General features: G+C 38.0%; 1 protein-coding gene across 8 annotated transcripts in view; it reads right to left on the reverse strand.

The window, feature by feature from the left end:
- Positions 1-15,402, reverse strand: part of ct (homeobox protein, cut) — a 298,644-nt gene that overhangs the window by 176,352 nt on the left and 106,890 nt on the right. Inside the window, exon 1 of one of the 8 annotated variants that reach the window (XM_087357946.1) lies at positions 14,133-14,281. The exons of 6 other annotated variants lie outside the window; for them this stretch is intronic. Coding sequence is in view for 1 of the 2 variants with exons in the window: in XM_087357935.1 (XP_087214061.1) it covers positions 8,153-8,182 (30 nt within the window). In the remaining variant the exon portion in view is untranslated. Of the gene's footprint in view, positions 1-8,152; positions 8,309-14,132; positions 14,282-15,402 lie in introns of those variants that run through there. One more of the 8 variants, XM_087357935.1, reaches the window with a different exon arrangement.

Consider the following 15,402-nt stretch of genomic DNA (forward strand, 5'->3'; position numbering starts at 1 on the left):
AATATTTCAACCGGGAAAAGTTTAAGGGAACACAGGACTTGGCAATATCTATTTTCAGGCACAGATGGGAGAATAATATTAAAAAGTGTCTTGAGTTAACGCGAGTGTGCGGATGTGAAATGGATTTTAGTGGCTAAGGATAGGACCCGATGGTGGGTACTGTAAACAGAATAATTCTGTGAAGACGTGTCGGTGGATACCAACGTTTAAAAGGAACATACCACCTCCATTTTCAGGGCTTCCGTGATCTGAAGATGGAGGTGGTATATTTCTACAAAACGTTATCAAGCTCTAAGTCCATACATCGTCACAACCCATAAGAACAATTACAGTGTAATAAATATAAAAAGGATGATAACTGTTTGACCAGATGAACTACTATCAACGTTTCCACGGAGTTAATTAAATGAGAAAATATGTGTGAGTCCGTCTGTCCAAAAGGTGTTAGACGGCACAAATACAAAAGATTTAAGCAGCGAATTAGTGGAGACGCGAACCAAATCTGTGATTGAATGTCCACAAATTTCATCACAGATAAAACCTGCAGTTCGAGACAATTCTTAAAATTTTGTCTCCAGAAATTGTACAGAAAATATGTATTCGTCTGTACTTTATATATAAACAGACACACATATGTGCTGCTTGAAGTCTTTGACCGGGAGCCGTGCAAGTCTTGTTGACTCAAATCCTGATCATGCCACGATATTTAATAAAGTTTTTTCTGTGGATTCTTATAACCGTATCGTCCTGATCAAAGCATTCAATCTACGAGCACAAACACATTTACTATTACTGAGAAATGAGTCGGCACAGGCCATTTAGTTAGAACTAGAAGACGTCCAAGGCCTAACACTTGCATTCAAAACAACACATCATCTAATCAGTCTCCAGCAATTAAAACACGAACACCGGATGGTCAGAACGCTCCCACCAACACACCCCTCTTTCCTTCTCGCCCCCTACTTCGCTGCAACTTCCGTTTCCGGAACCTTCCAGTGCATTCACTTTGCCTCCAAACCGGCTTGCTCTAGAAGGGAAAATGAAACCGACGAGGGGCGACCATGGGGAGGGGAATTAGGGAGGGGGGGGGGTAAAGGCAATTCCCGCCACAGCAGGACAGACGCATAACATCACCATAAGAAGGGTCTGAAACACCACAAGAGCTGATCGGAAAACAAACGAAAGCCATGCTGTTGTTGAAGAAGAAATGTGGCCTTCCATGTCCGTACAAATTACGAAAAATTTAAAACAACGAACCTTCGGACTCCTTGAAACACGAAGACGTTCTTGATCAGCTGAGTGAGTAGAACTTGTCAAGAAGGACTATCCTACATGAGTTTAGTGGCTATTATATTCATATTCTGAAATATTCTGACACTCAAAACGTGTTGACTTGTCTCCATGAAATTCACAACATATCCCTTGCTTCGGCTGATAAATATGGTTATGCCAGTACACTCTTTCCATGTACATACGTCAAAACACCAAAGGAAAATCATGAAATAATTGGGGCGTGGATGTGGTGTTACGCACAATTTTATTACGTTTCCGAATGGTCAACTTCGAGCTTCAGATGTCTAATTGCCAGACGAAATGAAGTCTTTTAGTGATTAACCAACTTAGTAACTAATGCGATAGGCTGAATGATTAACTGACTGTCAATAACTGAACAAGTGGTTGGCTAATCGACTACTTCCTCGAAAATCCCTTTGTTCTTATGGAACACGAGTGTTCATAACCATCGTCACAAAAGCACGTTATTGGACCCTCTCCTGAGACATTTAATCCCTCAAAGCCCAATGGTAACTATACGTACACCTGTTCCTGGGTTTACCTGGACGCATGGGGGAGGTAAGAAATGCAATCAAAATTTTAGTTCGGAAATCTGAAAGGTTCACAGCTAACAACCTATTTTATAATGCAGCCCCCCCCCTTCTGCACTCACTTTGTAAACGTTTATTTATTGACTCTGGATAGTTGAAGGAAAAATTCTCGAATATCACTAGCAGAATTTCAACTCGTGCCGGTTACAACACAAAGTTCCCAAAATATGAACGAAAATGCCAAGGCAGAAACACAATAACGTTTGTTGAACAAGTACAACACAAGTACAACACACCAGCTTGGTGTGGAGGCATTACCTTAATATTCAGAGGCATAAATTTCATACGAATGTCAGTCATCTACATAAGCAAACACAGGAAGAAACCTATTAAATTTCGTTTGCCAATAAAATGAGCGAACATCCGAAGACACACAAAATGCGACCAGACGTGGCAACTTACAGGCAGGAAACCCCTTAATATGCAATCGACACCCGATGTCTAGCGCTCTAAAAATAAAACAGCCTTATGTCCCCCAACGAACGAACAAATTAGTGGCTGTGTCATGTGTGCCTAGAGGAACTGAGTAAAGCCACGAAAATCTTTATTATATCCGGTGTCATACACTCACATGTTACGAAAATATCAATTATTTTATTTTAATCCGTCTGATCACAATATAATTTTATTTAAAATTTCTTATAATTAAGATAATAAAATATCATTCATGTTCCTTATCGATTGATCGATTTACATTTCGGAACATTTACACAACATGTTTCAGTTTTTATAAAACCATCATCAGGTGTAAAATATATCTAAGAGCTTAAAACTCAATTATGATTTCTGTAGTTTTTTGGTGATGTTTCATTACATTTGTTTTTCCATATTTGGGCGAAGGTGTTGTTTTTCTTAAATGTTATTAGATGTACATATCGGCCTGTAAGTAAATGATTGAAAGAAACACTAAAGAATTTGAAAGAATTTATAGAATTATAGAGAATAAAATGCAAAATATATAAATTATAGTTAGAAAATATCAATATAAAAATAAATATAAAACATACCAAAGATGTAGGAGTGAGTGTCCCGATATGTCCAGAAGTAAATGTTCCGAAATGTAAATCGATCAATCGATAAGGAACATGAATGATATTTTATTATCTTAATTATAAGAAATTTAAATAAAATTATATTGTGATCAGAAGGATTAAAATAATTAATTGATATAATATTCACAATATGACGCAATTACACTATCTTATGAAAATATGTTAAGTATTTAAATTTTCAATTTGTGTTTAAAGAAACACTAAAATGACATGGATAATCTGTCACTTATTGTAAACATTACACACGTGTGTCAACTGAATTAAAGGACTTGCAGGTGATTCTCAATAAAAGTGTTCCGAAGGAAAAGAGTTCCTCGAATCTGTGAAAGAAAATTTTCCATCAAGTCTCCCATCCCGCCAGGGCTGGAAACTAAGAAGACAGGAAATATTATTTTTCCCTCCCACCACATCGAAGTAACGCGACAACTTTCACACACTGCGGGGGAGTGAACTCTCACTTATTACTTTAACGTACACAAATAATGCTTATATTTCTTTTACTATGTATTTATAAATATCTGTAAAATGTATATATGTTCAGAACTTCCCCGAAAACATTAAACTAAACCATTTCATCATCATTATTATTGGCTGTGCTCCGTATAAACGATATAGTTTAACGACATCCTCCTTCTGCTACCCGCGACACATGTGTGTTGTTATCAAGTATCCGGCCAGCGTCACATGTTCGTTCGTTCCGACTACGGTCTATACAAATGGGCTTTAATACAGGTATGTATTGTCAAAGTGGATTTATTAACGGGCTTCAAAGTGGTTATTACAGAACAGTTGACAGTCAATGTCATCTGAGAAAAATACACATATTTCCTGTAGTAAAAGATCCAAGTAGTATTATTTCTATCAAAATACAAGCACATTTTACGTGTGCAATGGATACGCGGTTCAAATCTCGTTCACGTTACCGATTATTCCGGGGACTGTCCGTGTTCTTTCTGTGTCTGTCCGGGTTAAGTCTACCGTAAAATATACTACGAACATTTTCTACTAAATTCTTATATAGCCTGTTCATAATTCACCAGATTCCCAACTAATTCCAACTAAATAAAGCCTTCGGTTAAAAGATCATCGTTTGATAACCTAATATGCACGATGGACTGGGAAGAATCTTACACAGATCCAAGCGCAAATACCCCAGAACGTAAGTAAATTGTAGGTAGAATAACAGTTTAGGCTACTACACGGTCAAGAGGAAAGAACAGAGGAGAGTTAACATGCGAAGTATCTAAATCCTCGGACATTCTCCAGCGCACAAGATTCCCAATTTCAAACAAATGACAACAGAACACGAGCTACTTATATTATGACATCTATCTTCAGCTTAGCCTGGGAATCAGATTCGAACCCAGCACTTTGAGTCAATTATAAATATCTGTAAGGAACCTGTTGATTATCTACGAATGAAGACATATTTTTCTGACCACTGTAAATAAATTCTATGTCACACAAAGAATATAAAGGAAGAAGAAAATAACATTAACAAGAAAGAAAGAAAGAAACAATCAAATAAAAATTGAAAAATATCAGGGCTGATTTACAGTCAATTTCACATAAACTATTCAAACAAAAAGATAGAAATCTTATGAGCAGCAGATAAAATAGTAGAGGGTCGGCCTCGTTTCAACTGGTTCAGGACATGGGCCTGTGACTAGCTGTTGTAATGCAAGTGGTTCAGGACATGGGCCTGTAACTAGCTGTTGTAATGCAAGTGGTTCAGGACATGGGCCTGTGACTAGCTGTTGTAATGCAAGTGGTTCAGGACATGGGCCTGTGACTAGCTGTTGTAATGCAAGTGGTTCAGGACATGGGCCTGTGACTGGCCGTTGTAATGTAAGTGGCTCAGGACATGGGCTTGTGACTGACCGTTGTAATGTAAGTGGTTCAGGACATGGGCCTGTAACTAGCTGTTGTAATGTAACTGGTTCAGGACATGGGCCTGTGTCTGGCTGTTGTAAAATAAGTGGTTCAGGACATGGGCCTGTAACTAGCTGTTGTAATGTAAGTGGTTCAGGACATGGGCCTGTGACTGACTGTTGTAAAATAAGTGGTTCAGGACATGGGCCTGTAACTAGCTGTTGTAATGTAAGTGGTTCAGGACATGGGCCTGTGTCTGGCTGTTGTAAAATAAGTGGTTCAGGACATGGGCCTGTAACTAGCTGTTGTAATGTAAGTGGTTCAGGACATGGGCCTGTGACTGACTGTTGTAATGTAACTGGTTCAGGACATGGGCCTGTGACTGGCTGTTGTAATGTAAGTGGTTCAGGACATGGGCCTGTGACTGACCGTTGTAATGTAACTGGTTCAGGACATGGGCCTGTGACTGGCTGTTGTAATGTAACTGGTTCAGGACATGGGCCTTTGACTGGCCGTTGTAATGTAAGTGGTTCAGGACATGGGCCAGTGACCGGCTGTTGTCAACACCACCAGGTTCAAAGTCTACTGGTAATATTTTACAAGTCGAGTAACTAGTGACTTTACAAGACAGATCCTATACTACGATACGTCTACTCGGTAGACAGATGTATTTTGTCTCTGCAATTCTCGGTACAGTTCTTGCTTTCAAACGTCATTAATCCAATGCACACACGCGGAGGAAATTTCATGAGAAAATACCGCAAAAACTCCCGATCAACTTATATTGTTTATAATAAAAAAAGATGTGACTTTAAACGTGGGTACAGCCTACAGACACATGACAAAGCTTGCACAAGTTTTCGTGACGTCATCATTCTATTTTGACGTCATGATACAGGATGAGAAGGAGCTGGATCAACATGTGAATGTGATACTCGTGTGAAGCTGGGCTGTCCCGTAGCGGTCTGCCAACTCTCTCGACTTTCATCTTCTCATGAGGAGGACCTGTTACAGGCTAACAATAACCAATCGATAGGAACGTCAGCAGAGCTTCGACTGTCTTTATTTTTCTTTCGTCCATTACTTTCTTTCTGTTTCTTTCCTTCTCATCTTCTGATTCCGACAGCGAATCGGTCCCTTCAGTTATGTTGTGAGTTTGTGGCTGCTTCTGCGGAGCGTCTTATGGTACCAATCTGGCGGATGCAGTTTGTTTGAATTGCCCCGTGCCTTTGCCTCAAGCTTATCAAATAGCCAGACGGAAGTTACGCATTTGTAACATGTTTATGTAACGACACGGTATCAGCTGAACAGCTCATCAGATGAGTGGGTACGATTAACTGGAAAATTTATACAGCAAGAGAAAATCTTCATTATACAAAAAGTAGAGATCCATATATTTTCCAATTAATTAATTAATCATCCTGTCAATCGACACTACAGAATCGGTGCTACAGACAGCGTCGTTAAATAAACACAGATCAAATAAATAAATAAATAAGAAAACAAATTTTGATGAACAATTTCTTTTCGCATTGTAATATGCTAGCGCCAAAGTTGTTCAAAGAGATTTTGGCGTTATTGCAACTTCCACAAGTCTCTTGCAGCATAAACACAAAAGAATGTTAAAAGTGTAAAATAAAACTACAGAGTTAATTTTCGGTAATCAGGAAGTTAAAATGGAAGTTAATTCTCTGATGCAGTTCTGTCTTCCAGAAATTCAATATGGACTACGCGGTCCGCGGGATGTTAGACATTCTGCCTGCAATGATGTACCAAACGATATTACGTAGTACAAAAGTTTCACCAGAATGCAAGACACAAATCATACAGAATTTTGGTCAAAAATCATTTGGGATGAGACTGAGAGACCTTGATGTAAATACGATAATATTAAAACGAATCTTTGGAACATTTTTCAAGACATAAACCTGTTTAGATTGGCACAGGTTAGTTCGAATAGCGAGATTTTGGTGGCAATACAATGAAAGTTCAGGGCCTATAAAAACGATGTATTTCTGATGAACCAACTAAGTGAAAAACCAGTGTCATGACCATGGAGTAGAAGGATGATGTGCTGCGGGCAGTGAACCTATGTCAACCAGTGGTACCTAAGTTCAGTTTTCAGGATTTGTATTATTCTTCTTACTTCAACCCTACAAATCAGAGGGGAAGTAATATATTTTTATTGTAATAAACCCACGTGGCCTCTGTACAGGCCCGAGAAAAGGACAAATAGTTTGCAAGAAACAGGCATTTAAATTGTATTCTACGGTGAATTTTTCAAAACTTCCAGGTAGAGTCTGTGCAGCTGAATAGAAAATTAGCCACGTGATGGACTACTCAACTGATAAAATAACTGAGGAACGAACTGATTAACAGACTAACTAACAGTCTATCTAGGATTTCAGGTTCTGATGGTAGCGAGTATGAAGATGACCGTCTTCTGGGTTGTAACTCGAAGACTCTTCACCGTAATGACAGAGGCATCAATTACCTCCGAAACGTCGGAAAACTTTTACCACACTACACGGCATAACAACTCAGATGACAACTAACTAAATGACTATTGACCGAGTGACTAATGAGGTAACTAGATGACTAGCTAGACTCGTGGTATGGTTTTTACCGAGCGACATACGATGATGCATCTAAAATATGAAGTCTATGTACTTATGAAAAACAAAGTTTCGTCACCGTTACAACAAAAGCGTAAATCCTATCCTCAAACAGTTCGATCATATTCAAACGTTCACAAAATATTTATCCGAGATCTGTACAAAAAAAAATCTTTGCATTTTCATCTCGGTCTCCTGAGTGGATTCTTCGTTTTAGGGTCTCAGTTAAAAATGTTGCAGGCTATCCCTACAGGTCCTCACTTCCTGCGGTCATTACTTCTTTTCCAGGGAAGGGCGTACCCAACCAAAGACGAAAACATCCATCGTAGGTCCACCACAATCAAGCACATGCACGACACTTACACTAATATAATTCTTCTGAGGTTCGCCACAGAACATCGGTGTCGCTTTATTCGAAATTAGTGTAATTACGATCAATAGATTCAATTACAGTCCTGCTTTAATTAAGGACCATTTGAATAAAAATTTCCTTGGATATTATCCATCGTCTAGTAAAATATAAAATATAATATTTTACTAGACGATGGATAATATCCAAGGAAATTTTTATTCAAATGACTCTTCACCATCGTAAAGAAGTTTTAGGTTTAACTAAGGACCTTTCTCACAGAGGCACTGCAAAATGGTGTCTTCAAAAGCGAAATATACGGTGTGTAATATTTACACTTACCGCTAGATGGATCTGCTGGTAATACAGTTAGATACATACAAATAAGACAATATCCCATTTCTTCTTCATTCCGTGTACAGACACGATGTTCACAATTATCGTTGTCCATAGCCGACGTCATAATGATGATGACTTGAATGACAGAACCAACACATCGTTCTCACAGACAAGAACACTAGTACAGATTTATTTTAAACTGGATCAAATGTTGCAAGCAGCTTGACACTGAGTCCTCACTCACTAATCAACAGTCAGACCCCCGTCCTATCCCATCCTTTCAATTCTACGAACTCTCGCATTTGTTCACTATCAAACCCACATCCTCCTATAGTCTCGACGTACTCAACTTCACTTCAACTATGTCCAACCAGAAGGCTTGAATTCTATTCCATCACGAGAAATGATTGGCTCTTTGGTTGTTATTTCAGACACACGTGAGGAACTCTTGACAACAGATCAGCAAAACCTGCACGGTTAAGACATTATATAGCACACACTCAAAGCAAACAATATTATATACCCCAACCGGGTTTAAAACCCGCAGCCCTTGAAGTCTGTGACATTACGCACACTCACAAAAGTCGATCAAAATTATATTAATTTAGACTGAAATTATCTTTTAAACTACCAAGTTTTTGAGTTATATTTAAAAATATTCGATGTTAATAGACACATAAATGCGATGTATTTAATCATTGTAATAAATATTTTGACAATCTGTATTCACTTTTCAATTTGATTCGGTATTTTCTTGTATCTTAAATATTAAAAATATTTAATCGATGAGAAATGTTCAAATTACGCACTGTTCTTGGGCTGTGTAGTGAATATGGAATGGAACATCACAGATGCGTGTAATTATTAATGTGGATGTTACACTACTAACCTATGTACAGACTATAGATTTAATTATTCGGAGAAAAGAAGAAGTCAAAAAACTCTTTTAAATGAAATATCCTTATTTTTATATAGTACTAAAATTTTTCATACAAATTTTTAAATATTCAAAATACAAAGCTCGTCAAAATAACAGCTTATTTAAAATTAAGTTCACAATTCCGACAAACCTCACCAAATCAGACCACAATACGTACAAAAGCAGAACAATCATCAGATTAAAAATCAACTAAATGTACAGCCCTTCTCAGCAACTGAAACTTGGACAAAGAACTATCCCAAAATAAATCTCATCTTTAACAGCTTCACCAGGCTAGACAAAGTTTTGATGCAGCCAATATAAGAATTCCGCCACTGGGCGCCATTCAGAGTTGGCGCACTCCACCCAACATCCATTTTAATATTATGCCAACATTTAAAAAGAAATTCATTATTCAACGCTTAATTTTCAGAGCAGTTTACGAGAATCGTCAACTTTCCCGGGTCCCGTGTCGTACAAAGACAATGTTCTGATCAGATCACGACAGCCTTAAAACTTGACAAAGAGACAGATTGAATCAGAAATGGGAGCATGGGAGAAAACGGGAAGTATTTTGTCCGTGAGCTGTCATGTCGAAATATTTACACAATCGCGTTGCAGCCTAGAATGCAAATCCCATCGTTTGTGAAACTAGGAAAATGTAATTCATTCTGGTATAACGTCACGTGTATAAATAAAACTGATCTCAAACAATTAAATGCGATATTTTTATTATTTTTGCGTAGACCGACAACATTGCAACTAAGATCTGATCGAAATTTCTCAAAGATTTTTAATTGTCAAATTGACGATAATGTGGTCTCTCGTAATAAAATCTTTTTTATGTCATACTTTTTTGTTTGCTAAACCACGAAAATTAAACTTCTTAGACACATCTAAAGCGTAACGTACTGTACTCTGCAGAGTGCAAAGACCACGCGGAGTTGAGAAGACTAGGAAATGCGATAGGGTTGCGAACTCTGTAAACTTGTACACTTAAAACAATAAACAATGGAAGCCCGTTTCCTACAACATCTCCAAATACAACACCAACTTCTTTATCAGTCTGTACTTCGAAGCCTGTCGCATTCAAGAGAATATTGACATCAACATGTAGACTAACACAGTAAAAAAAAAAAAAAATTAAAACATAACCTTCTACTACCACCATTCAAAATACAAGATTTATAAACACAGACGCCCTAAATTTCACACGAGGAGAAACGCTGGGGTGGGGGAACTGAAGTACGACATACTCTAAATGAAACGTACATAACTACTAGTTAACAGCCGATGTACAGAACCGTGTTTGGCTCATGGTACCTGGATAGTTTTAACTCCAGTTTAAATAATTTACAACACCCAAACACCCCCTCAGACTACTTGATCGAAAATTCGACACCAGAAATGCGTTCTGTCAATTCGGACTGAAAAAAAAAACCAGCTAACTCAACACGTATGGTTGATAACTGATAGATCAAACACGAACGGCAGTAACATGTATTACTAGGTCAGCATCCAACTATTTATACAGGGTGGTCTCCAATAACATAAGTGGTCATATCGGTAGTGGAGACCCGGACTCGGTTAAACCACTGCATAAAAAGTACAACATCACTTTTCGATTGTCAGCTTGGATAATATTTTTTCGATCTAAGCAGGATAAAGCAATCGAATGATGGTTAAAACTGATTAATAACAAGTTTAATGATCTGTAAATCCACGTAAGAATATTCTGAAACAGTAGATAAGCATCATGATAGCAAAGATACCGTAAGAGATCAGTTTTTTTAATAACCGATCACACCATTTATCATACCCTGGGTCGAGTACAAACTTTTTCGTGTTACGCACGACATAACTCGTTTAGAAGCACTGTCGATTTATTTTGTATTTGAAAATATGGAAGAAAAACGTGTCTGGCCAGAGCAAATGACAACGTGTGGTTATCCAACAATATAAATTGTACGTTACCACGAAAATAAGCAAAACAAAACACAGGTTACATTTAAAAAAGTCACACTTTTCTGAACCTCAGTTGCAATCATTTGCCTCCAGAGTGAACTACTGTGCACTGGCTGTCAGCGACCAGAACACCCACAGGCTCTGGTAATGAGATCTCTGGAACAATGTGCAAATGAAATAATGACTGATGATACGTGTGATCGACCTGTCTGTCCGGACTTGACAGAAGGGTTGGTTGGCTCCGGAGGTAGAAATGGTTTATAGGTAGGGGGGGATACAGGTGTTTCCGACTGACATAATGACAGCATTTCAATGTGTCACCTCATCGCATGAACGCGGTGGCCTTCCTATTCATCCATACAGGGACCAACACCTGCCAAATCATCACGTTTCCCCCCTCCCTCCCTCAGTTCATACATTTGTAATTATATAAAAAAAATACAGGATATACACGGCTATGACATCATCTCTGGCTAAACCCCGATTAGCACAACAAATAAAAATCACAATTTAGAGTTTCTGTGTTTCAACATGGCATTAACAGGCTTACTGCGACTTACGACGCACGTGTAAGGAGCGTCTTTTGACAGCCTGAACCAAACTGCGTGTTTCAAGGTCATATAAACCAGGTCCGTGAAGACAGCTCAGAACTTGCAGTGTAGCAAAGCTATAAATGCTGTACTGTTGACTTCTAGCCGCGTAGTAACGGAGTTGACGTAATTCCATGACCTTGAAACGTGGAATTTGGTGACGCCAACGTTAAAAGATCAAAATTGCATAAATTAAGATATTAAATTCGGGGTATATTTGGTGTCAATCAGCTAAGGATATTTCTAATTTCAATCTCCTACCTATACGCCAATAGAAATAACTATGAAATTGTGTCTGTCACCCAAAAGCGAAAGAAACAGATTGAGAATGATAGAAGACATGTACCATGAGCATGGGAAAATTGCACAATGAAAATCTTCAGAATATCTACACATTACATTCAATGGATCCCTAAGACAGTCAGATGACAACAGGACGTAGAAAAAGTAATAATAATAATAATAATAATACAATACATATTATTATGAGCCGGGATAGTGACTAGCTACGGGCTGGACGACCGGGGTTCGATCCCCGACGGGGGCAGAGGATTTTTCCTCTAGCCTCTGGGGCCCACCCAGCCTCCTCTACAATGGGTACCGAGGTCCTTTCCCGGGGGTAAAGCCGGCCGGGGGCGTGATGCTGACCACTCACCCCCATCTAGTGCCGAGGTCAAGGAAGAGAGAAGCTATACCTCCACTCACCCCAAACGCCTACATGGCGTATAGTGGGACAAACTTTACTTTTACAATTCATACTATTATATAAATTTCACATAATACAAACAAAGGGTTCACGTAAATTAAAGTCTATTCGTGACCTAATAAGCCTACTATCAGGGTAATCCGACTTTACTGAGACTCATGGTAGCTTATCGGAACTTCAGATAGTATTTTATAATTTGAAACGGTTGTCTGCTACAGGTTTCGTGGTTTTACTTAACAGATCCACATCAACGCAGGAATAATAACTTCAAATATGCTATGACCACTTCATCATTCATAATCACCCTCCCATTGGACACAAGGACCTACGTAACCTCGCATTTCAGATCGTCGTTACACAAACAATTGAAATGAATTATATAATACAACGTGATATCTTTGTTACGTGCGTATTAATAGCATTATTATTTTTCAGTGTTGAACTTAACAATATCCTCATCACTGACGCAGTCGGAGTAACCTAACCTTTGCTGATAAAAAGAACGAAAGAATAGGTTTAAATCGAATGGAGACATAAGATTCATTGTGCGTGTCTTCACCACAGCACGCCACGTGTGACACGACACGGCCCTTACCTGCCCTACAGACCACCAGTGCCCTAATGACACCCCCGCCCGGGACCTGCCCACATGCATTCATCACCACACAGACTACAATAGCTCGTATCTTGAATATAGGACAAAAAATATTGAAGAATGAACGAACACATATTATGTATATTTCTTTTTATACGTTTTGGAATATATGATGATTGGGGAAGTCTGTAGTGGTAGGAGGAGATCCACACTGTCCATTCATGCATTCGAAAGCGAACATAAAAAAGAACAAACACTGTACAGTCTTGGTTTATTATCATGTTGACATTTGAGAAATACTAAAAACACCAGTTAGGTTCTGGAACAAAAATGATTTATAAGATGGTAAAGTTGCGTCATATTGTGATATAACAAGTATATATTAAATCTTGTCCGTCTAATCACAATAAATTCTTATTAAATATTAAAATATTACAATAATTAACATTTAAAATATTAATATTAATTTAATGTCGTGAAACATGAAAAATGATGGTCTAATGTAAATCTAATATTTCGATAAAGAACATCATTTAATATTTTAAATATTTTAAAAATGATTTAATTTCTGGTTTATAAAACGACGCGTTATCAACTGCGTGTCTTCTGGATACGCGGTGTCGAATGACAGGATAATTGTGAATTATGAATCTTAATAAATGTTGAAGAAAAAGGTTGAGGACTGTTTTGAGGAATCGAACTATCTGCAAGAATTTGCTTTGAGGAAAATTTGAAAAACCAGGAAAAACATCAGTAAGGATTATTAATATTCGAGTCGCGATTCCTTCGAAAGAGTGATAACCACTCGCCCCCAAGGTCAGCAGAATATACGAGGAATATACAACAGTATTATAATCCAGAGCATATTTCGATTGTAAGAAATTATAGAAAATGAATTACAACGCGTAATTAGACCCGGAAGAATTCATCGTTTAAATTTGTTTGATGTATTCTGAGATGGCAGTTGCAATTTGGAATCAGGTACGGTAAAAACAAAGTTGAATATTTTATTCTTGGTGCAAAAGTTACGTTTTAGTAATTAGAGCTCTTATAAATACGATGTTCTACTTCAATACATGAATCATAAAAGTAATAACTTTGTAATTTTAACTGGGTCACTTTTTATATCTGTCTTACAAAAAATTTCCCGTTTTACTATCATTTATGACATATTACCAGTGTCGAAAACATTTACTTGCAAACGTAAATTATACATAATGATATGTTTTTCTTTATCATGGTATTACCTATACGCGCACATCAGCCCTATTTAGAAGAAGAGACGATAAAACAAAGCCAACACACCCTGCGCGCACACACACAAAAAAACCATAAGTTGCATGCATTAATCCGATGGTCATTCACACTCCCAGAATCCCTATGCAACTGACTTCACAGCGTTGTGATGGAAACGAACACAATGACAGGATTGTTTCCTTTTTGTTGTCAAGGCAACAAGTCTCCCCGCAACAGCGGCCTAACAATACAATAACTGTGCAGACAGCTGCTGGAAACTGAAAGTTAAGAACCACCCCTTTGCACCCTGCGTGATAACTGCGTGAGTGGGCCCAGAAGCCAACCTGAACGCATATCAGAACTTCAACAACTGCATCTGATGACGTGTTCATGCTCTCAGGAACGTCGGAATATCAATTACAGATTATCAAATTAGTTTCTTCGGGACATTTTATTTTCCACGGCAGAAACGGAAATTAAAATCGACATCATTCACAATATTTATCATGTTTTAATTCCAACAGCCCTTGCCAGAGAGGAGACACAACTTTAAAGACAATGTGAGCTTCAAGATGAACAAATGACATCCGGACGTTTTATCGACACCGCCACTGTCTCATGCACGAATTATAGAAATTGATTCTATTGGCCAGAGTCTATTAAAATGTTAAGAGTTGCACGGAACCCGAAGGCTCCTAAGTATGTTCACAACAGCCAGTCACTGGACCCTACACTGAGTCTTCTGAAGCCATTTCACGCCTACAAATTCTTTCTTTATGACCCATTTTAATATTATCCTCTCATACAGACTACGCAAGCGTACTCAAAGCGGCATGTATTCATTCATCTCACGGTTTTTGAAAATTTTTTTTGTAAGTTCTCGTCGTACTTCATGCGAGCTACACGTCTCGCCCACCTCAACTTAATTAATTTAATCTCCCTAATAATAGGCCTATTTGGTGAAGAGTACAAGTTATGAAGTTCCTTCTGACGTAATTTTCCCCGTATTCAGTTGTAAGTCTAATATTAAATATCTTCCTCATATGAATTCAATATTTTCCCCTTACGATAAGAGACCAAGGTTCAGCCGTTTAAAATTTTAAATGAGTTAATCATAGGACAGTAAATCAACAGAACAAATTAAATTAATGTTTGATTATGGCCGTCTTCTGGATTTTTGCGTCATGTATTCTCTTATAAGTTTATAGATGCTTCAGAAGTGATTTCTGCCTCCATCGTCAGGGCTATTTACTCTGTAACGTCGTTATACGTCTACCAGAC

The sequence above is a fragment of the Zootermopsis nevadensis genome, unplaced genomic scaffold, assembly GCF_977971745.1.
Source record: "Zootermopsis nevadensis isolate Lab colony 2312 unplaced genomic scaffold, Znev_1.0 Znev_ptg000002l, whole genome shotgun sequence".
Classification (NCBI taxonomy): Eukaryota; Metazoa; Arthropoda; class Insecta; order Blattodea; family Termopsidae; genus Zootermopsis; species Zootermopsis nevadensis.